The 24,146-nt window shown below is 42.9% G+C and overlaps 1 protein-coding gene across 1 annotated transcript in view; it reads right to left on the bottom strand.

Annotated features, from left to right (window-relative positions):
- LOC101826566 (protein lifeguard 2) overlaps window positions 1-24,146 on the bottom strand; it is a 39,057-nt gene that overhangs the window by 12,606 nt on the left and 2,305 nt on the right. Inside the window, exons 3-9 of the mRNA XM_040728557.1 lie at window positions 21,900-22,224; window positions 17,515-17,789; window positions 9,158-9,236; window positions 8,084-8,137; window positions 6,570-6,660; window positions 2,569-2,606; window positions 2,398-2,485 (exon numbers count right to left, since the gene is read on the bottom strand). Of these exons, the coding sequence (XP_040584491.1) occupies window positions 2,398-2,485; window positions 2,569-2,606; window positions 6,570-6,660; window positions 8,084-8,137; window positions 9,158-9,236; window positions 17,515-17,659 (495 nt within the window). The 5' untranslated portion in view covers window positions 17,660-17,789; window positions 21,900-22,224. The remainder of the gene's footprint in view (window positions 1-2,397; window positions 2,486-2,568; window positions 2,607-6,569; window positions 6,661-8,083; window positions 8,138-9,157; window positions 9,237-17,514; window positions 17,790-21,899; window positions 22,225-24,146) is intronic.

Raw genomic sequence — 24,146 nt, 5'->3', positions numbered from 1 at the left:
AGCCCAAGATGTATTTTCTACCCCATGCACAAGTTGTCCTGGCCATCTCTTAGGGAATGCCTTAGCCCCAAGTACTGAAAATTGCCACATAAATGATAAAACTGTCACAGTCCCTGGGATTTGCTTCAGGTGGGGGAGGAGGAGGAAATAATGGAAGTTAAAACAAAATAATGAAAGTCAGGAGTAGATAATTTTAAACTGGGTGAAGAGTACATGAGAATTCATTGTATTTATTCTGCTTTTCATTTATAAGAATTTCTTCCTTAAAACCACTTGTGGTAGCATACACTTGTAATCCCGGCACTCGGGAGGTGGAGGCAGGAGGATCAGAAGTTTAAAGTCATTCTCATGACAAGCTCAAAGCCAACCTAGGATACTAGAATCTCTGCTGAACTCTAATAAAAAGATACATTGAGTAGGTATAAATTTGTATGTACGATGTGTAACACAACTATTCATATTTAAAGAACACATATACTTGGAAAACAGGAAAATGAAATGGGTTATTACATTAACTGGGTCTCTTTTTCAAATTTGTATACATATATTTTCATAAAACACATAAGTACAGTTTTGAAAATGACTGTTATGACCATTTTATAATTTTGGCAGTTATTAATATGAATCTTGGTTTTGCTTTTAAAGATGACCCATGTATTTTTGGATTTGTTTCTATTAAAGGGGCTGAAATTTTTTCAAATACTGAAAACATGCAAGATATTTTCTTGCATTTTTCCCCTGTCCTCAACACACACAAGGTTAGTTTTCCATGTGTTCTTCCTAGACCTGTAGCCCCTTCAGCCCCACTTAGGGTTCAGGAAGGACCTCTGTCAGCTCTGGCCAAACTCAGTATCTGAGTCGCATCTAGGCTGGACGTCCAGCTTCAGGGACCCAACAGAACCCACTCAACAAGTACACAAAGTAGGAGACCATCATTCAAGATCAGAAATGACTAACTACATCTCTGCTGCCAGCTCCTCTTTGGCTATCACCAAAACTCACAAAAGGTGCACGCTCCTTCCAAACTCCTAGCCTTCACCTTAAATTAAAAGGCAAGCGGAAGCCAAGGGGGGAGGCTAAACATCTTGAGTCTACATGAAACTGTCACTCAGCCCAAAGAAGCAGATCTGACAATGGGGTCTGAGTATATTTAAACCAAGCAGACATTCTGTTTAATTTACACTTGTAAGGGACAGTTTGGGGTTCATTAGAAAACTCAATCTCAGTGCATGACTATATTTGCCCTGGAGTCCTTGGGAGTCTTGTAGAGGGAGAGAATTGTATAAACTTGTGGAAAATAGTCTGATATTTAGAAGGCTTTAAATGGCTCAGTGAGCCTATGCCTGCGTCCGTAACCCCCCTCACTCAACTGTAGGAAGGTATGTCTGTTTATACATAGGCTGGCTTCTGCTAGGACCATCCTTGAGATGGTAAACACTGATCTGATTCTAAATTAAAATGAAGCTCTGTTTTGTGTGCATGTGTGTGGAAGGCACAGGGCCACTTCAGGCATTATTCCTTATGGTTTGAAAGAGATCTCCACTAGGAACCCGGAGCTCAGAAACTAGACAAACGTGATTGGCCAGAGACTCCAGGGAGACCACCATCCCCAAACTGAGATTGCAAACCCGTGCTACCACACCAAGATCTGACATGGATGCTAGGGATCAAATTCAGGTCATCATGTGTACCATTTACTAAAGCCAGGTGTCCATAAATGACAGACGAGGACACAGAAAAGAGCCTACTGAGTCCCCAAAAGCATCTTTGGGCTGGAAAGACTCTGACATCATGGTTAGAAAGAAATGGCCATTGGTTAGGGCGTGGCTCTGCGGTAGAGCACTTGCCTGGCATTCACAAGGCCCTCAGCCGATCCCCAATACCCCACCAAAATAAGAGCAGTCGTGAATTATATTGGGAGTTAATAGTGGCTTCTCAGTCCTTGTAAGCATGAAAATCTTTGAATTTTAAACTGCCATTTTGAACCAGGGTCCCAGCAGGGATCACAGGAGGAGGGGTGTTGACGTGTAAAGGAGTCACTTCCAGAAGCAGGTTGAAAGAACTGGGTAAGCAGCTGTGACTGCTTGTAGAGCCCAAGGGACAAGGACACGGGAATCCTGGGGTTGGGCTGTGTTGAGCTGGCCATGTTAAGACAACGTGTGAGTGAATTTTGGTAAGGGTGTGGCTAGCCCAAGAGGAACCCGTAGGGAGGATGCCATGGAACTAAGTGCCTCTCTCTTCTGATCCTCCAACTCCCAGCGGAGGCTCCCAATCGCTGACAAGACCAGGAGGCCATGTGGTGGTGCAAGGCAGGTGTGGGTGACACCGGGTTGGGAGGGACACAGGACCACAGCCAGCAAGCCCCTTATGACAAAGCGCTATTCCAGTAATACGTACTTTTGTTTGTAGAGCAAATAAGGTGAGCGTTAGTGTCACCACAGTGGTTGCTCCCGCTGCCCATAGTATCTCTTCTGCTTTAAAGAAGCTGGAACCAGAGAGTGTGGTTACTGCTCGGACACTCGGAGAAAAGCATTCCCAATGAGACGGAAACATGAGTCAAAGACTTACACTGACATACTCCCTAGCAGCAGGCCTTCCAGGATTGTCTACAAACAAAATCACAGTCTGTCAGCAGTCTGTTTCTCCACACATTAGGACAAGACCTAGACTGCAGAAGAGGTGACCAGTCTTGTGGGCATTTGGGCAGGGTCTAGGGAGCAAGTAAGGATGTGAGCACTGGGGTGGGGGGTTGGAGGGAGGGGGGACAGCTATAAGGTGGTTATGGGAAACAAATGGTACAACTAACTATTTCTATCACACTCTCCCTAGGACTGATGGAAGAAAATTCTCTCATTAGTAAGAACTTTCTAGAGTGGTGCAATAACTTCCACATATTCAGTGCATGAACTATGTACTAATTGTGAGTGAAGAAACCAAGGTAAAAGGACCATTTGTGGATCACAACCTCCATTAGTCAAATGGGGTCTTCCACACAGTATCTACACGCTTCACCAGAGAAGCATATGCTGTTCCCATTAACGCTTCGCCCACAGTTGGATAATGCCACTATCCGTGCTCCCTGCTAACAGAAAATAGCTCCTCAGACTTGGGATAAGGTGCTACGAGGAAGCTCCCAGCAGAGGTGGAGCACAGGGCTGGCGCCCTGAGGGATTCCCTCCACCCAGATGCCCAGGCTGTGACCCGTGTGGTCAGGGCAGCCTGAGGGTGAAACTAAGATGGTACTTGGCAGATCCACAGTCAGGTTCAGGGCCCCAGACATCGAGCAGCTGTGGGACTCATGAGGTTTCCCAGCCCACAGGACACTCAGGAACTTGGGAAGAACCAGGGAAGTCTTCTGGTTCCAGACTAGCTTTGGAGTTCCCCAATCTACAAGAGGCTGGAAAAGAACTGGGCCCAAAAGTCCTCAGTCACTTTTCTGGACTTCCCAGATCCAATGGGCGATGGCCTCCCGATGTACTTTGTCAATGTGTCTAAGAAGGCAGTCCTTATTTCCACCAGGGGAAAAGATCTATGTACAAATGATGGCTGAGTAATGTACTTGATTCCAACCTTCCTCCTAAGACATGGTTTTCTAAACATTTTCTCCTGGTGCCATTCATTCCTATTACTCCAGCATTCGTCAGAGAGAGAGAGACAGAGACAGAGACAGAGAGATAGAGACAGAGAGAGACAAGAGAAACAGAGACAGAGAGAAGGAGGGAGAGGAACAGAGAGAGACAGAGACAGAGAGAAAGACAGAGAGACAGAGAGATGGAGACAGAGAGAAGGAGGGAGAGGAGAGAGAGAGAGAGAGAGAGAGAGAGAGAGAGAGAGAGAGAGAGAGAGAGAGAGAGAGAGAGAGAGAGAGAGAGAGAGACTGGGAAGGACAAGCAAGGGGAGTGCCTCCAGGCGGGGAATCACTGTAGAAACCAAGCATGCTCACTCAGGACAAGGGACTCGGGAATCACAGATTCTAGGGGACAAAAGCTGTCTGTGTGGCAAGAGTGAATATTTTCTTGTTTTCTCTCAACTTTTTCTGAAATGCCATTTCCTAACACTTGGCCTAGAGGCTGAATATAGAGAATGAAACCATTATTGACCCTGAACAGTATATCTTCTTTTAGTGGATACTTGCAGAGCCTCCATGAGGAAAGCTTCTGTAGGGACAGTGACTTTAACCCTTTGTGCTTGGTTATTTGTTGGTGCTGACACAGGGCCTCACTGTGTAGCCCAGGCTGACCACCACCACACCTGGTGGGCACACCTTTTCTTTAAAAAGAAAACCTAACATCTTAAATTAAAAAAAAAAACATTGATTTATCATGTATAGTGTTTTGCCTACATATATGCCTGCATGCCAGAAAGGGGCACCAGATCTCATGTTTGAGTTTTGGTTCTGTTGTGTCACCCAGACTCCCTGAAAGTCACTTTGTAAAGTAGGCTGGCCTCAGACTCAGTGATCTTCCTGACTCTGCCTCCTGGGGGATGGAATTGCAAGTGGTCACCATCACACCCAGCCTTCACGTAAATTTCTGTATGCATTTTGATGTACATGTCTGTATGTGATATGTGTGTGAGAGAGAATTTTATGCGAGAGTATGTGCGTGTGTGCGTGTGCGTGGGTTCGTTCATATGTACGCAGACTGGGGCGGGGCTCCACGTGTGCTGTCCTTCCAGCTGCTTCCCACCTTATTTTAAGGGGAGCTTAGAGGTGAAGTTAGACCTCACTGATCTGGTGGGGCAGACTGGTCTATAAACTTCTGGTCCGCCTGTCAACCCTCTTCAGGGTCCTCGCAGATGTGCTCCTGGATCTCACGTGGTCTGAACTCCAGTCCTCACGCTTGAACGGCACTCTACCAACTCAGCCCTTTGACTGGAGACTCAAGCTCAGGGCCTCCCCCATGCTACGCAAGCATCCTACCTCGGAGCTGCATCCCCAGCAATTAGTTAAACGCTTAAAATGCAAAGTTCAAACGTAGCCCGGGGGTGGTGGTGCACACCTTTAACCCCAGCACTCGAGAGGCAGAGACAGGTGGGTCTCTGTGAGACTGAGACCATCTTAGTCTCTAGAGCCAGTCCAGACCAGTCAGGGCTACACAGTGGGAAAATCGTTCCTGCCTCTTCTCCATCGCCTTCTGCTTCAGGGTTTCTCCTGGAGATGGAGAAGCAGGAAATAATTGAGCCAGGAAAAGATAAAGAAAACGTCTTAAAAGATAGCGGGGGGGAGGCAAGCTACCACACAGTCCACAGGAGCCGGGACGTCTTTCTTCATTGCTCCGGCAATGAGCTGGGGCCACTACAGCCAATAAGGGCTCCTCAACACTTGGAAGAACATATCACTGTGGGTGGCAGACCGCCGTATTCCCCAGCCTGTCCGGACCGACAGGTAAATTATGATAAGCATGGGCAGCACCCATGCACTCGCATCGCCGGCCCTGCGCAGTTACTTGCTTCGAGCACAACAGACACAGAATTAAATGCAACACTGGAACGAACACTCAAGTGTACCCTCAGTGCATTTTGCACACTAATCCAGCGACTGTGTTTGCCACCCTGCTCTCTGGCCTTCTATTTGATCTCCCAGTCGATGTGCTCATCTCCTCATATGGCCGATGACTGGCGTGAGCCACGTCAATCTGATTCGGGACCAGCTCTACCGAGTCAACCTTCATAGGAAGGAATGGTCCACACCGCACGGCGGTAACACAAACACAAGGCTGACACCACCCTTGGTCACACTGCGCAGGTGCTGGACTGTCTGTCCCAAGAGCATCAGCACAGTCCAGGCAATTTCTACCAGCCAGCTGCTGAAAATCCAAGCCTCTGGGCGGCACGAGGTTTGGCCTGACTCCGGTGAGAATCGGGATTAGAGGGGACGACACTGGGGTGCGGCTCAGTCTCGTGATAAACCCTGGAACTCTCTGGGGAGTTGAGCCTGGATGATAGGAGTGAAATTGCAGAGATTCTGATTGTGTTAGGCTTTAAGGAGCCTAGGAGTTCAGCTATTTGTTCCCGGGAACCCCATGAGCAGAAAAAAAAAAAAAACAACCCACAGAATTGGCTGTAAGAAAGGCAATCACGTGATTCGGGACGACCAGAACAGCACCCATGACAGCAGTGTAGATGTGTTGAGGCCTGATGGTGGGACCAGCTTGAGGGGAAATGAGAGTAGTTAAAGGTCCACACCACACCTGCTTTGTCGGTGGGAGACCCTGCACCGAGAGAAACGTTGTAGCACTCGGGAAGACCCTAAGCTCAGAAATGACTTTTACTCCCATGAGGGATGTTCAGTAAATACATCTTGTTAGTAGTGCCAGGGTTAGCTGCAGACACAAGCCTGACTTGGGTGTGGGTTCTCCTATAGCTTCAAGAGAGGCAAGTTTGGCAGACCAAAGGGTGGGTTAGAATCCAACTCCATAAGGGTGAGGACACTGTCTCCCAAGAAGTCAGTGCGTCTGTGCAGATGCTCCCTGCCTGTCTCCCTGCACCGGGAGTTTCCACAGTAAAAGCAATGAAGTTAATAAGGCTGCAGAGGGAGGCTACCACACCCGCCAAGGAGAGCTACTTACAAATAACATCAGGAGGATGTAGTTTGCGGGCACTTGGCGTCGGATATCCCTGCAGCAAGCAAGCACGATGATAACAACCATGACCGCTGGGCTGGGGATGCGAAACCACCAGTTACTGCTTCAGTTCTCAGACACGAGAGCAGTGGGTGCAGATGACAGTGTGTCATCACGTGTGTGCAGACAGACAGAGGGACACAGACACAAGTGTGTCAACACGTGTGTGCAGACAGACAGAGGGACACAGATGCAAGTATGTCATCATGTGTGTGCAGACAGACAGAGGGACACAGATGACAGTGTGACATCACGTGTGTGCAGACAGACAGAGGGACATAGATGCAAGTATGTCATCACGTGTGTGCAGACAGACAGAGGGACACAGACACAATGTGTCATCACGTGTGTGCAGACAGACAGTGTGATATCACGTGTGTGTACAGACAGACAGAGGGACACAGACGACAGTGTGACATCACGTGTGTGTGTGTGTGTGTGTGTACAGAGACAGGCAGAGAGACACAGATGCAAGTGTATTGTCACCTGATACAGAGAGCAAACTAATTAGCTATTTCCTACTTACCTCTATTTTAAGTCTTCAAAATGAGGTGTTTTTTTTTAACTTTCCATACACAGATTCCTCATCCTTTAAATTTTTTGTTAAAAATATAGATTTATGGGAACTTATTAAAGGACAGAAGTTCTATTAAAACTGTGAAATTTTCACCAATGATTTTGATTTATATATTTATTGCACAATTTCAAAACCACTTATGGGACACTGGTATAATAGTTGTCTAACATGGGACTATGATGTGAATCAATAATCTACATGTGTTGACTATGACGTCAATACATGTAGCCACCACTTCAATTAACACTCAGGCCTGTCTTACCAGTAATATATCAACAAAGATCTGCCTGGTGTGAACCTTACACACAACTGTCCCTGATTTCTGGCACCCACCAGCCTGCTTCCCATCTGTGTCTTGTAAAGAATTTCATGCAGGGACGGGAGAGATGGGTCAGAGGCTTAGCGCACTTGCTGCTCTTGCAGGGGGACCTGGGTTTGGTTGCCAGCACCCACAGGGCAGCTCACAAACACCAGCACCTCCAGTTCTAGGGGATCCAGCGTTCTCTGTCACCCTCTGCGGACACCTGCGTAACATGGGGCACAAACTAACAAGCACAGGCATGCATGCGTGCACACACATGCACAGACACACACAGATTTACACACACAAATACACATAAAGGAAAACAAAATAGAAGAATATTATACTTTACCCTGGGTGTCTTTGTATGCTTTTTTGTTCCTGGTTTGTGTTCCTTTGAATCAAGGTCTTATGCAGTCAAGTCTAGCCTTGAATTCCTGATCCCCCTGTCTCCACCTCCTAAGGGATGATGGGCTGATAGGCACGCATCACCATACCCAGCAAGAATGTTACTCTTTACCACATCATTAATGGTGATAAAAATCTTGGTCAATAGTACATAGAATCATGGATGATACTTACAAGAGTGCGAACATGAACCAACGGTTGAGGATGATCCACTGTCTTACAGGTTTGCTGGTTAAAAAAAAAGAATATAGTTTTACACAAACAGTAGATTTTGCTAACTAAAATAGAAGTATAACAGTGTCATGAGAAGGATGGGCAAACTCTAAATGGTCATAAGACCAAGTGGTGAGAAAACACTGGAGCGTTCTTTTTAATGGGGAAATGGGTTGCTAGCATGGTTCCCATTAGAATGTTTGCTTCACATGTGTGAGGTCCTGATTCAAATGCCCAGCATTGAGAAAAAAGACACGATACAAAAAGGTATTTTTCTTAAATTACACAGGAAATTTAAGAAGAAGCCCATTGTTAAGATCTTCGTTTCTAAAAATACTGAGAGCCAGGTATGATGGTTCATACTCTTAGTCCCAGCACTTGGGAGTCAGAGGCAGGTGGATGTCTATGAGACTGAGGCCTGCCCGATCTACATAGAGAAGACAGCCTGATCTGCATAGTGAGGATAGATCCTGTACCAAAAATAAAATAAAATACTGAGACTGATATATGTGTACGCTAAAGAAATAAATTCATGGTTTGTGTTACAAATAACACTTTCAGAAGGATGTTAAGAATTTTTTTGTTTTTTTTTATGAGACAGGGTTTCTCTGTATTATTTTGGAGGCTGTCGGTCCAGCCTAGCCTCGAACTCACAGAGATCCGCCTGCCTCTGCCTCCCGAGTGCTGGGATTAAAGGCGAGCACCACCACCACCCGGCTGGATGTAAAGAATTTAACAGTGCTCCAGTCTTCTATAATCTCACCTATTTCTTCTTATCCAGTTATACTTGAGAAAGTAGCCCAGAGAAAAATTGAAAAGAAAAACGAGGCCCCAAGAAACATTCTTGGCCCAGGAAGTTAAATCCTAGAATCTACCATGTTGGCCTAAGAGGTGGTTCAGAAAAACCTGTCTGTAGGTAGATTATCGTCTACAACATTGAAAAACAAAAACATACTTTTTGAAATGCTCCAAATTAAAGCCAGCTGACCCCATGAGCATTCCCACATCTGATTCTAGACAGTAAGAAAGACTCACCAGAAAACAAATATGCTGATGACTGCAATAGTGATTAGCAGCTGAACTGACAGGACAATGAACACCTTTACGATGAAGCCTGTGGGAAAGAGGTTATTTTATGACTCGTTATCCAGAGGTAAAATTAAATGCACTTTCCAGTCCAGCGAAAAGAATGTCCCCATCGTCATTTGAGGCTGGGAAGGGAGGTGTTGGCTTAGTCAGCAAATTGTCTCTGTGAGTTCGAGACCAGCCTGGTCTACAAGAGCTAGTTCCAGGACAGCCTCCAAAGCCACAGAGAAACTCTGACTCAAAAAACCAAAAAATAAAAAATAAAAATAAGTAAAAAAAAAAATAAGTCAGCAAATGGAACAACAAAAACAAAATGACTCTGGAGAACTTTTGTGTGTGTGTGTGTGTGTGTGTGTGTGTGTGTGTGTGTGTGTGTGTTTTAATTCTTTGAGACTCTCATACATCTCCACAATGTGTTTTGATCTCTGTAGAACTTTTAAAGAATGTCTAATTAAAGGCAGTCTCAGTGATGTACTCTGGGAATCCCAGCTACTCAGAAGGCTGGAGCCGGAAGAATGCTTCAGCTTAGGATTTTGAAACCAAACCGAGGAACAAACAAAAAGACTACACAGTCTAGTTATTAGAAAATCTTTTCTTGGGGGGTTTGGTGAGAGAGATCAGCAGGTAAAGGCACCTGCTGTCAAGCCTGAGACTGATCAATGCACAGAATCATGGGATATGATAAAGCCGTAAATGAACAAAGGACGTGAATGGTATTCCCCAAAGAAGACATAGTGGCACCTAACAAGCATGAGAAAGATGTCCAAGATCACTAAATCATTATGAAAATGCAAGTCTGCCTGGGAACCCACAGGCCACTCTGACCACGGAAACAGGTAGGCTAACTCCAGATCTTCACCTCTCCCTCCTCTTCTCCAAGTTCAATCCCCATTCTCACCCCCAGCTCTGTAGCAAACCTTCGGCTGTGGCCTCTCCTCACTCTGCACCCATTCTTAGGGATTAAGCAGATCCTGGTGCAATACCCTGCTTTCCTCTCTCCTCTGCATTCCCCCAGAACCTCCCCAGCTCATCTCAGTTCCTAAGTGTCAATTTCTATCAGGATCCTAGAAGAATTTCCTACCAGGCAACACAGAGCCACCACACTCTCCAAGAGTTAGCAAAGGAAACAGAAGCCAAGGAACCAAACAGTCACCCAACAAAGACAAGATAACAGCACCTAGAATTTCAATCTTCCCAAACCCAGATGCTTAGATGCCAATGTGAAAACACAATAGAATCGCAGATAGTATGTCTTCACCAGAGCCCAGGACCCTATCAGAGCAGATCCTGAGTATTTCAACATAATAAAGGTCAATAAAAGGACCTGAAGATAACCATAAAATTTCACACAACTACAAAAGAACATATCTTCTTCTCAGCATCTCAAGAACTGTTCCCCAAAACGGGCCACATACTCAGACACAAACCAGTCTCAAAAGATAAAGGAAAATTTAAATAGTACCCTGCATCCTATCTGATCACTGTGGATTAAAGATGGATTTCAACATTAACAGAAACAACAGAAAGCTTACAAACCCGTGGAAGCTAAACAACTCACTACTGAATGAAAAATGGTTCCAAGACATAAATTAAAAAAGAAATTTAAAGTCTTTCTAAAGTTGAATGAAAATCAATGCACAACGTACCCAAACTTATGGAACACAGTGAAGGGAAAATTCACAACACTCAGTGCCTACATTAAAAAAAAAATCTGGAGAAAGCTCATACTAGTAACTTAACAGAACACCTGAAAACTCTAGAACGGAAAGAAGAAATCACACCCAAAAGGAGTAGATGGCAAGAAAAAAAATCAAACTCAGGACTGAAATCGATAAAATAGAAACAATAAAAACAATCAATGAAACAAAGTGCTTGTTTTTTGGGGAAATTAATAAGATCCACAAGCCCTGTGGTAGTTAGAATGTAATTGGCTCCCATAAACTCAAAGGGAGTGGCACTATTAGGAGGTGTGGTCTTGTTGGAGGAAGTGTGTCACGGTAGGGGCGGGCTTTGAGGTCTCCTAAGCTCAAGCTACACCCAGTGTAGACACAAACTCCTGCTGTCTGCTAATCAATATGTACAACTCGCAACTTCTTCTCCAGCACCATGTCTGCCTGCATGCCACAATGTCCCACCATGATGATAGCAGACTCAACCTCTGATACTATAATCTACCCCAATTAAGTGTTTTCCTTTATAAGAGTTTCCATGGTCATGGTGTCTCTTCACAGCAATAGAAACCCTAAGAAAAACCCTTATCCAAATTAACTAAAGGCAGAGTGAGAAAATTGTGAAATTAACAAGATCATTAATGAGCAGGTGCATAGAACAACAGGCACCAAGAAAGTCCAGAGACTCAGAAGGAGGTGCTTTAAAACCCTGTGCTCCACCCAACAGAAAAATCTAAAAGCAAATGATAGCTTTCTCAATAGACACCACTTACAAAAGTTAAATCAAGATCAGATAAGCAATTTAAACAGGCCTATAACCCCCAAGGAAACAGAAGCAGTCATTAAAAGTCTCCCAACCAAAAAAAAAGCCCAGGGCCAGATGATTCTAGCACAAAATTCTATCAGACTTTCAAAAAACAGTTGATGCCAATACTCTTCAAATCATTCTACAAAATGAAAACAGAAAGAACACTGCCCAATTCATTTTATGATGCTACAGTTATCCTGATGCCAAAATCACATAAAACAACAAAGAAAGAGAATTACAGACCAATTTCCCTAGTGCCCATAGATACAAAAAACTCTGTAAAATGCTTGCAAACCAAATCCAAGAACACATCAAAAAGATCATCTACCACAATCCCTTCATCCCAGAGAGTAGGGATGGTTCAACATTCATAAATAAATACATGTAACCCACCATATAAACAAACAAAAAGACAAAAAACACATGATCATCTCATTAGATGCATAAAAGCCTTTGACAAAATCCAACACTACTTCGCGATCAAAATTCTGGAAAGATTAGGGATGCAGGGACACATCTCAACATTATAAAGACAATTTATGACAAACCTATAACCAACATCAACTTAAATGGAGAGAAACTCAAAGCAATTCCACTGAAATCAGGAACAAGATAAGGCTGTCCACTCTTTCCATAACTATTCAATATATTGCTTGAGGTCTTAGCTAGAACAATAAGACAGCTAAAGGAGATCAAGAGGATACAAATTGGAAAGGGAGAAGTCAAAGCATGTTTATTAAAAAATGATATGGCAATATAAATAAGTGACCCTAAAAATTCCACTGGGAAACTTCTACAACTGATACACAAATTTAACAAAGCAGCTGGATATGAAATTAACTCATGAAAATAAGTTCTCCTGTACACAAATGCCAAACAGACTGAAAAAGAAATCAGAAAAACAACACCATTCATAATAGCCTCAAATAATATAAATTATCTTGGGATAACTCTAAATAAGCTAGTGAAATAAAGACTTGTAAAAAAAACCTTCAATACATTGAACAAAGAAATTGAAGAAGATATCAGAAGATAGAAAGATCTCCCATGCACATGGATCAGTAGGATTAACATAGTTTGTGGTCCCAACAAACTAGAAGTTTTTTTGTGCCCCATAGTGACTGGAATAAAGTTTGTTTCTAGTTCCTAGACTTAGGTGGTCTGTTCCTCATTATTTGTGCAGCACTGGGACCCAACACAAAAATAATCCCAAATAATAAAAGAGGACTTTTAATTATTTTTATTAGGAGATCTCACTCTTCCCGGTTTCAAGTTATACTATATGGTTATAGTAATAAAAACAATATGATACTGGCACAAATACAGAAACATTGATCAATGGAATCGAATTGAATATCCAGACATAAATCCACATACCTATGGACACCTGAGTTTTGATAAAGAAGCCAGACATACATACTAGACAGTATTTTCAACAAGTGATTCTGGTCAAATTGCATAGTTGCATGTAGAAGAATCCAAATAGATCCTTAGGGAAGGGAAGAATATGAATGGATGGGGGTGTAGCTGGAATGCAGGATCGAATTGGAACATGAAAGAGGGGTGAGGCAGGGAATACAGGGAGAGCCAGGTAAAATTAAGGGCCATTTGAGGGGTAGTATGAAAACCTAATACAGTAGAAGCTTCCTAAAATATAAAGATATAAGAAGGCTATCTAAGTGAAGTCACCAAATAATGGTGGAGACAGAGCCCCAGTTGGCCATCTTGTCACCAAATGAAGCTTCCGGTACCAGGATTTGGTTACATCTAATTGAATTGTTGGTTAAAGGGGTCTCATGGGAACCCCCAAACACCCCAAGCTGATGTTAAGATTATAGTTTATTCTCCATAAACTTACAGCAAGGTCTCATTGCTGAAGATAACACCTACACAAGTCTGAACATGGAGAAGTTGAGCTGGTGCCTACACAGAGCCTTCACCCCATTTGCCAATATCTTTGGTACAGGAAGGTATTCTGCACACTACCAAAAGAGACACATAAACACAAAATGAGCCACGATCCCTTTGATCTACAATGTTGTTCTGTCTGCAAGATTTGCTAGTGTAATGTTGGCACAAAGCTTGTGGGAATAACCAACCAATTTGCTGATTTGACCCAAGGTTCACTCCATGAGATGGAACCCCTACTCAACACTGTTTGCAGACCAAGAACCGGAGATAGCCCAGGAACCTGGAGAGAAACCAAATACTACTGCTCTAAAAAATGCCTCCTAATCACATCCTGTTTTGCACTCATAAGTCAGTGTCCCTGCTCAGCCATCATCAGAGAAGCTTCCTCTTACAGCACATGAGAACAAATACAGAGATGGACCCCACTCCACCCTCCACCCCCATCCCCCCAACCCCACCCCAACCCCACCAGACATTATGCAAGGTGAGTGAGCTTGGAACAAGCAGCCCCAAATGGGATGTCTCTATCAAATCCCTCCCCTCAGAGCTCAGGGAACCCCTTGGAAGAGAGGAAGGAAAGAGTGTAAGAGCCAGAAGGGATGGAGGACACCCACAAAACAAGACCGTCTAAATTAACATGATCAAAGCTGATAGGAACTCACAGAAACTGAGGAAGAATGAACATGGCCCTTTCTACACCAGGCCCCTCTGCATATATATTACGGCTTCCAGTTTATGGTTTTTATGGATTCCTTTGTGAGCAAGTGGGTCTCTATTTTTTGGGCCTTCTCTTTTCCTTCTGTTTATCTTGTCCAACTCCAATGTGATAGTTTTAGTTTTATATTATTATGTTTTTATTTTGTTGAATTTTTATTATTATCCCTTAGAAACCTGTTTGTTTTCTAATGAGAGACAGAGGGCGAATCCGGATGTGAGGGGAGGTGAGGACCTGGGAGGAGTAGAAAGAGGGGAAACTGTAATTTTGATATTTTATTGAAATATGATATTTATTGAAAAATCTATTTTCAATAAATGGAGAGTAAAAAGCAAATTAAGTAAAAAAGTATTGTGCAATACTACTTCACACTCATGAGGATGTCTGAAGTCAGAAAAAAATACAATAAACAGCGTTGGCCAGGATGTTGGAAAACCAGAAACCTCATACATTATTGGTGGGAATGAAAACTGGTGCAGCTGTTTTGGAACAGTTTTGCCATGCCTCAAAAGGTGAGCATGCTTGGGATGCTGATCAACAATCCTTCATCCCATCCAAGAGAAGTGCAAACCCAAAGAGAAGTACATAAAACTGGCACATGAATTGAAAGGCCCTGCACACAGCAGGTGCTCCCTCCCTCCCAGACCTGGGATCAGGCACAAACCACACCCAACGCCTGTCTCCACAGAGACCCTTTACTAAGTGGGAAGGAAAGGGAAAGTGGCTGCTTTCTGATGCAGGCAGAAAACAGCCACAAAAGACACTGCAGGTGTGAAAGAAAGAGGGAAGGGATGTGTTAGAACTGACTAGGGTGCAGAGGCAGGTTAGTTAGGCTAGCCAGAAGGGATTTTGATTGCTTTGATAGCTGGCCTTAGGAATGAGCCTGGTATAAGAAAGTATAGAAATAAGGGATAGACCTTGGTAGGTACCTAGCTTTAGGGACGTAATCTATGCTTACAACGGCAAGGGCAAGGCCTGCCAACACCTTGTTTGCCATGCTCAGATCTGCTAGCGCTCTTGGTGGATATTGGTTGCAGCCTTAGTCACAATAACCAAAAGGAGAAACAGCCAAACATCAATTGACAAACATGTGACAGGTAAGGAAAAACTCCATTTTGTGCTGGGGACCCATCCTAAATTCCTAAAAGATAAGCTCCTTGCACCCTCCTCAGAATTGCAAAATGACTGTGAGATAGATAATTAGCTGCTTGCTTGCTCTGGCTTTTGTAAACCCGCTTATGGCTGTGTACCAGCTTCTCTATCCTGTGAGCATGGGAGAAAGAGAGCTCCTTGCTAGCTGGGGGTGGGGAGTGAGGCAGCTTTTAGAGCAGCTGCGCTTTCCGGAAAAATGAGAAAATTGTGGTCTATACCTTTAAAACCCCTCCTCTAGCCCATTCTGCGTGGCACGCAGTAATAATAAATTCATTTCACCATAAGTTGGATTGGATCTGTGGTCTTTACCCAGTGGATTCAAACACCATAATAAATACATCGTATAGAAGGTAGTATTATTACCAGGCAACAGAATGGTATATGGCCATAACAATGAATTAGAACTAGCACTGCAGAGTGGGTGAACCTTAAAACCCTTAAGGAGATTTCCGAGTGAGCATGTGCTCTGTGCCATCACTTGTAGGAAATGCCTTAAGAGGCAGGTCCATAGGGTTACAGTAGATTGGCAGCTGGCAAGGCAGAGGAAGATGGGTGTAACTCCTGATGGATGGCATTTTCGAGTACAATGTGATCCCAAATTGATTATGGTGCTGGCTGCAAAACTATACATTTATTGAAAACATTGTACACTTAAAATGGGTGAACTTAATGAGTTCATACACAGTGCAGCTTGTGAAGGCAGAGAAAGGCTCGCCTGTCTCCGGAAAACTCCGTGTAAAGCATTAACCTTGGCGAGGGGGCTTCTCCATATGTTTCAGTTCTTCCTCTTTGAATATGGCTTCCACATCTCCCATATGACACTAACTTCTTCATTCCCAGAGTTGTTTGTTGTACAGACTAACTGCGGAACCCCTGCCCTTGCGTGCACTGTGAAGGTCGTTGCATCTAGGTTGCTGACCAGTAAGACACACATCAGCCCTGGCTACATCATGCTCTGACCCAGATATTGTGAGACATAATAATCAGTGCAACAGAGAAAGTACAGACAGAGCCCCCATGTGCTTCAGGTGGGATCGACGGCAGGTGGATGACGCTCTTGCAGTAACCTAGTTCTGGGGAATCCTCTCAAGAGGTCCATTTTGGAGAACTCTTGGGACTCCTCTCGTGAATGGGACTTCTTGGAGCTGTGAGAACCTTTGCCTGCCCTTGGCCCTTGGCCCTTGGTCTATGGCCCTTTGCCTTTCCAACCTGAAAGACTAGAGCTCCCAAAAGCCCCTTTCTCCTTTATGTAGCTCCTCTGCTCTTTCTTACTCTGAAATGCATCATGGGTTGTTGTAAGAGATCTCCATGATGTTGTTGGAGAGATTCGGAGATCCATAATAAACATACGGCAAACAACATTCATATTTTTTAGGAAGTGTGAGTTAACTGTTGATTAGGAAATGTTTTGCCTACATACAATATAATCACATAATATTGGCCTCGGTCTTTAAACATTAATTCATGGCGTTGGCCTTAGCTACCTACCCTCCAACACCATATTTCATGAGAAAAGCTTCTCATTTATTTATGTCACATTTTTTGAGATTTCTGTCATTCCCTGATGAATGCACTCCTGTCTTAGCCCAGAATAAACATCTGGGACATTGAATTAATTAAACATTAATTAGACATTAAACATTAATTAATGTTTAAAGACCTGCAGCCACTAAGAGCATCACTTGCCCTCCTCCCTTCTGCCCTTCCAATTAAAAAAAAAACCTCCACCCAAGTTCTGTTGCATGGTGTCTTTCTCTCCAGCACTGAGCTTTTAAATTACCACACTCGTGCGCACATACATACCACATACCACACACCACACACACACACACACACACACACCACACACCACACACACCACACACACACACACACCACACCACACACACACACACACCACACACACCACACACCACACCACACACACACACACCACACACACACACATACCACACACACACACACACACACACACACACACACACACACACGCATGGAGACATTTTAAGAAAGCGTTGCTTCTTTCCAAGCCCCGGTACAATCCTCTTACCTCTACGGACAGACATGTCTTCGAAGGGACTGGGTAAAGCTGTAGCACTATCACTTGTGACAATGTCCTCTGAAATTTGTACTGCGTAGGTATTCGCTCCATCTCTATTCCTGGAATGTGGGTGTTTTATGGCTTCTTGGGGCATGTCTCTGGATGAATATGTGAAGGGCTGACCCGCTTTAGAAGGGGCACCTTTAATTGCTGCTTTCTGAACGAGGTATTGATGATCTCCAGAGCCAAAGTTGACTGGCTCACTGATCTCAAAATCTATTTTCCTGGAAAAAAGAAGACCTGTCATTCATGTCTTTAGGACCACGCCCCAATTACCTAACTAGCTTTATAACTTTCAACTGGTTATTTCCTCTTTTTAATGACTGTGGGTCCATGGATTTCACATCAACACATAATAAATACTTGTTAGATGAATGAGCAGATACTACTTGTAAGATGGATCCTGCAGAGGGCTGGTTCTCAGCCTGTGGGACTCAACCCCCTCAACAAACCTCTATCTCCAAAAAGTATTTACATTGGGACTCGTAACAGTAGCAAAATTACAGTTATGAAATAGCAATGAAAATTATTTTATGGTCAGGGGTCATCATAACACAAGGACCTGTATTAAAAGGTTACAGCATTAGGAAGGTTAAGAAGCGCTGTTGTAGAGAAAAGATAATTTGCCTTCTATTATGGAATTAATAATCTTTTAATTCATTTAGTAAGGAGTTCAAGGAAAATATTCAGATGAACGCCAATATCGAAAACAATATAAGGAATCTGGGAACATGGGAGGATGTGAGATACTACATGATACCCAGAGGAAAAGACTGGGAGTAGAAGAGGCCTTCAGACATTCCCAGGGAATGTGACATATATGGCAAGGCTGAAAGTGTCATACGACTTGGTCAGATGAAGAGATGGAGAAAGGTTTACTCAGATAGAGCAGTCAGCCTGGACCAGGACCAGAGGAAGCATAGAAGATAGGTTCCAGAAATCGAAGATGCTCGTATTCCTGAATAGGGGAGTTTATAGTGTGCTGAGATTAAACACTGGAGTTGTGGGATTTTGTCCCTTGGAGGAGGGAGGCTGGAACAATTTAAAGAAACTGGCATGAGTTTCTCAATAGCATCAGTAAGTCTGGAAGAATTATAGTCCCCCAATGACTCTACCTCCCTCTCCAGGAACTCTGGAAACATTACTATGCTTGTTAAAAGAAACACTACAGATGCAAACAAGGACATTGAGATAAGATGGTTCCAGATTCAATAAAAATCTTGAAGTTTATTTTAGTTGTTTGTTTCGGGATCATACTTTGAAGAGAGGAAAACACGACGGACAGAATAAGGAAATCAAACTGTGACAAATGCTGTGAAGACATCCCAGAAGCAGCTTGGAGCAGAGTATAGGTGGCCTGGAGTACTTGGAAAAGTACAGATTTCCTCACCGAGTCTCCAGAAAAAAACTCAGCCGTGTTGGCACCTTGGTTTTAGCCCTGTGACTCTGATATGGGACTTCTGACCACAGAATTGTGAGGTCGCATGTTTGCTATGTTTTGTGACACTAAGTTTGCCCAAAGCTGTATCAGCAGCAACAGAAAAATAATGCGGTGGGCAAGCATGGAGGTCTACAAGCCAGGGGGTTGGGGATCTGACTAGAAAGACCCCTCTATCTACAGTGTAAAAAAGGAGCAGAGGAAGCCAGTAAGAAAGCAGGCACCAGAAATGGTGGCTGAGGAAGTTGGGAATGGCTTGTTGTGCTTGGCAACCAAGAGGCCAGTCTCGGGAACACACGAGATGGTGAACCAAGGCAAAGGTAGGCTCTCCCACTCCTCTCATGGCACAGGTGAGGATTCCTTTTTTCTTTCTTTTGTTTTTTGTTTGTTTTTGGTGTTGCTGTTGACTGTTGCTGCTGTTTTTCAACGCAGGGTTTCTCTGTATAGCCCTGGTCATCCTGGAACTCACTCTGCAGACCAGGCTAGCATTGAACTCAAAGATCCACCTGCCTCTGCCTCCCAAGTGCTGGGATTAATGGCGTGTGCTACCACACCCAGCTAAGTTGGAAGATTTCAAGCATGTGCCCTCTACTGCCGCCTGCTTCTTGTCTCACAAGGGATATGATGGAGCAAGAAAAGGAAACTAAGATGGCAAAGCCAGGGTAGACAGATGGTTAATCCAGAATGGTGTAAACAGGAAGTTCCAAAAATTGCCAGGTTCCTGGAGAAGCAGATGACATTTAATAAAGATGTCCTTTTTCCTCCAATTAATCTCTGAAGTTTACGAAATTCAGTAGAGTTTCCTAGTAACGCTAAAGTTCATTGGCATAAATAAAAAACAAATTTGAAAGAGGACTTTAGGAAATGTAGCAGTGATTTACTTTAGCAGAAATCAAAATGTATATACATATATGCATATCAGATACATAGAATATAAAGCTATATGATTAAAACTATAGTGCCAGTGTAGCAGTAAATAAATGGGTCAATGGGATGGATGGAAGAGATTCAAGGAACAGATTGATGTATATATGAGATTGTAATACTTGATAAAGGTGAGACTATTTTCTGTGTCATTCAAAGATGTGTTACAGGTTGTGGTGGTCTGAGTGAGGCTGCCCCCCCGCACTGACTTAGATGTTTGAATACTTGGTCCAAAATGGGTGGAACTGTTTGGGAAGGATTAGGAGTCATGGACTGTAAGGGAAGGGCCACTCTGAATGGACATTGAAGCTTCAAAGGACTCTTTCCATTCCAATTCCCTGTGTTTGCTCTCTGACTCCTGCTGTGGATCAGGGTGTGAGCTCTCGGGCGGGCGGCCGGCTGCTCCAGCCCGCCATGCCTTTGTTCTGCCATCAAGGACTCTGACCTTTGGAAACCATAATACCAGTTGAACACTTTCTTTTATAGGTTGCCTTGGTTGTGGTGTTTTACCACAGGAAAAGTAACTAATACACACGTGAACTGAAAATATTGTCATATATAATGATACTCATAGATACTTTATTAGCAAATACAAGGGATGTTTGGATAACCTTTTTATAAGAATGATACCATAAAAAGAGTTACAGAACACTTCAGATTGTAGAAAATTCCATAAGTATGATATAAAATGGTAAAATATTTGCAATGTTTATTATACTGCAGAAAGGTAAATATTGGCAACCCAATGGTGAGAAATGAACACAAACAACCAATTCATAAAAAAAAATCTAAGTAGCCAGTGAGCCTCAGGAGATAACACCTCACAAAACAATCAAAAAAACTGCAAATAAAATAGTAGTTAAGTGTCTTTTTTTGCATGAAAAAGATGATTTTCACGATCATAAGGCTACAAAGAAATAGATAACCTGGAGGCACATTATGACTATCATGAACTGTTTCTTCTACTGAGTTCCCTCTTCCACAAAAGAGTAAATATATTTAATTTAAATAATTATAAACTTAAATATATTCTTATTTAAAATGACATTTTCTTATAGGTAGAAATATTGATATAAGCCAAAGTGGGTTCATTGTAAGTTATGCATTATTATGTTCATAATCTTTTCTTAATTTTAAGCAAAATTAAAATATTTCTGTTACTCTAAAACAATCATGGGTCCTAAGCATTAAGTCAGCTAAGTATAGTAGATTGTCACACTTGATGTACAGCATCTCACAGCAATACAAAGCTTTCTGTGGAGAGATAATTTAGTGATATCTACCAGAATTCCAAATGTGTAGCACTTTAGACCCAACAGTTATAGCTGGGGTAATTTATTCCATAAACACATTAAGGCAAAGGTAAAGCAGGATTCAGTACATCATTCATTACTTATAACTGGCAAAAATTTTCCCACAGCCCATTATTCACACACAGGGAAGTAGTTCAATTAATTTTGGTTCAGACACAAAAACATACACATATACATGAACCAATGTGAAGTTCACTATGATACAGTTTTGAATTTACAAAGCAAAATTTGAGAATAATGTTTAAGAAGACTGAATTACTATTTCACCCCCTTCTCTGGAAAGAAATACTACAAACAGGACTGACTATTATTCTGATACAACTGAGTTGGGAATATACTTGACTTGAATGAATTTTTACAGTGGCCATTCATTCCAAATAATAACAGTAATAGTATATTTACATTTTGAAGACAAAAAGAAATATTTCCCTCTATGTTAAAGCCTGGAGCTCCTCTGAGAAAGCACTCTCCATGTAAAGCAGAGGTCCTTGAAAGATGCTCAAACAACCAAGTTAGTGTCTACAGTGTCCTAAAAATCAGGAGAGACAACAAGATTTTTTCAAAGCACTCAAAGACAAAAGCAACTAAAATCTGAAGCATTGAGTTTTCCTCAAGGAAGCGTGTTTGGTTGGCCCCTGAAACACAAATGAGGTTATCACCTGGTCCTCAGAAATCTCTCCTAACTCCTGAGCCAGCAGCCATCCAAAGAACAGTCAGGCAGGTGGTAGGATTAAGAAGCAAGCTTCTGGGTGACAGTTAAGAGAGTGACAGTTGGAGCATGGAGTGGGTGGAACCTTCCTATCAGGAAGAGGGCTGGTAAGTCAAGCCCACTCTGTCAATCCTCAGGCTGGCCAGTCTCAAGGCGACCTACAGTCGGGTCTTCAAATCAACTCCATGTGGTGGAGCAAGAGGCTCTGTCCATGAGGAAGCTGTCCATCACTTTCTTCTCAGCAAGAGGAAGATGCTCATAAAACTCCAGAGGTCCTGCAACATTATTTCAGATGAGTAAGGCTCATTTTTAGCAAAGTCTAGACCATGATGACTTTTGTGCTCCCTCCCCCATGGTCACAGATCAGTGGGAAGCCCGGGAAGACCTAAATCAGGCTGTTTGGCGAGAGAAGATACATGACCAGATGAGTAGCTACCATGAGACCTTCTTCTCTGGGATTTGTAGAGAAGGAGGGAAACTTGTCCTCTCTGGAACTTTTTACTAACCCATTCGTTAGACTTAGTGCCTGTTTACCATGTACAGAGAGTGAGGAGGCAAAAGAAATACAGAAAAGATATATTCCTTTCCTGTATAGTTGGAGGAGACAATGTGCACAGTGTATTTGTAAGGGAGAAAGAAGGAAAAGTTGTAAGAAAGAATAGCCATTTACAGTTGCGGAGGAGGAGATGACATGTTGGCTGGTTCTTAGAAAGATGACAGATATCGAGGTTGTGAAAAAGTACAATGCAGGCAAAGAGGACACTACTCTGAGGCAAAGAATGAGAGTGGGAAGCAAGAATATCTTACCAGAAGATAGTTACAGCATAGAAAGTCCAGAAGGCCTACCTACAGTGGAGGGCATACACTGACCAACCCTCACCCACCCTGGCCAAAGGGAGAAAAGTCAGTAGGAATCTCTGCCTCAGCTATCTTCCTCTGAAGCTCAGTCTCCTAGGTTCCACTCATTACCTCCGTCCAGTCCCCAGTGATTCTGATTTGTTGGGGTAAACAGTCAACCTGAGTTAATTACATGTTTCCCCCTCCCAAATGCAGTTAATGTGATTTGTTTGTTTACATGTCAAGATTATAACTAATGAGTTATTATAATTGTTAGCAGTTTGGTCAAAAGAAATTATCACCAACCTCATAGTCTACATTACACAGACATTTCTTAGATGTAGCAGTAATTTACATTCTTACATGTATTATTCACTTAAGACCATCAACTGTGTGATTTATGGACTCTGTTACCTTTCATTCTGCAGGTGAGTAAACCAAGTAGAAATTTAATTGCAGAGTCCCACCCCTCTAACATACAGGATGAGGATACACATGGCCTGTGGATCCTCTGCAGCCTGTAATCACCAGGCAACAAAATGTCATCATCTCCTTTGAAACCAGCCTGTGATACGTTTTATACACCTGTTTTTATCTTGAGAGTTTTAATTAGTGAACTATGTAACACATAAATCATGCAAAATGTAAAATCCTGCAAATTATACCACACAATGAAACTAATACCCACCCAAGGAAGTTGGCTTAGTTTTTCCCATTAGTGTGAAATTTTAAGGCCTTCAGAGACATTTATTTCTGTTTTAACAGTTTATGTACACACAGCATCATGACAATTTTCTCTCACATTTCATATGTACTAAGTTGTCTGTATGATGCAGTTGAACCCTTCCCCTAACTCCAGATTGAATCTCTTCCATTGTGTGCTATGGTTTGAATATATTTCCCCAATTCATATGCTGAAACTTAATTGCCAGTATAATAGAAAGCATTATGCAAGCTACCAAGGGAATGATGCAGTCAGTAATTGTATCAAGTTGTGATGGCTGTGAACCACAGCAATGACCATCACGCCAAGGTATCCCTAAAGGTGCAATAGTGGCACTCACATTTTGGTGGAGCCAGCAGCTGTCAGACCGGACTGAAGGCATTCAATAGAAGGGAGATCATGCTTGGTATTGGAAATCTAGTCAACCACCCAGAACAACGGGGGTCATGTATCTTCAAAGAGATCCTACTACTCTGGCACTTTACTAGATCAACGTAATTCCTAACTACATTATAGATCATGTTTATTCCACAAGTAAGTGCAATCACCACTCATCAAAGAAGCCTCTCTTTACAGGAAAAAGAGACATTATAGAAAACCACAACTAGACGTATTACAGAGACCAACGATCGTGGG

Source organism: Mesocricetus auratus, unplaced genomic scaffold (assembly GCF_017639785.1).
Source record: "Mesocricetus auratus isolate SY011 unplaced genomic scaffold, BCM_Maur_2.0 Super-Scaffold_100019, whole genome shotgun sequence".
In the NCBI taxonomy this organism is placed as follows: domain Eukaryota; kingdom Metazoa; phylum Chordata; class Mammalia; order Rodentia; family Cricetidae; genus Mesocricetus; species Mesocricetus auratus.
This window is presented reverse-complemented; position numbering and strand designations above follow the sequence as displayed.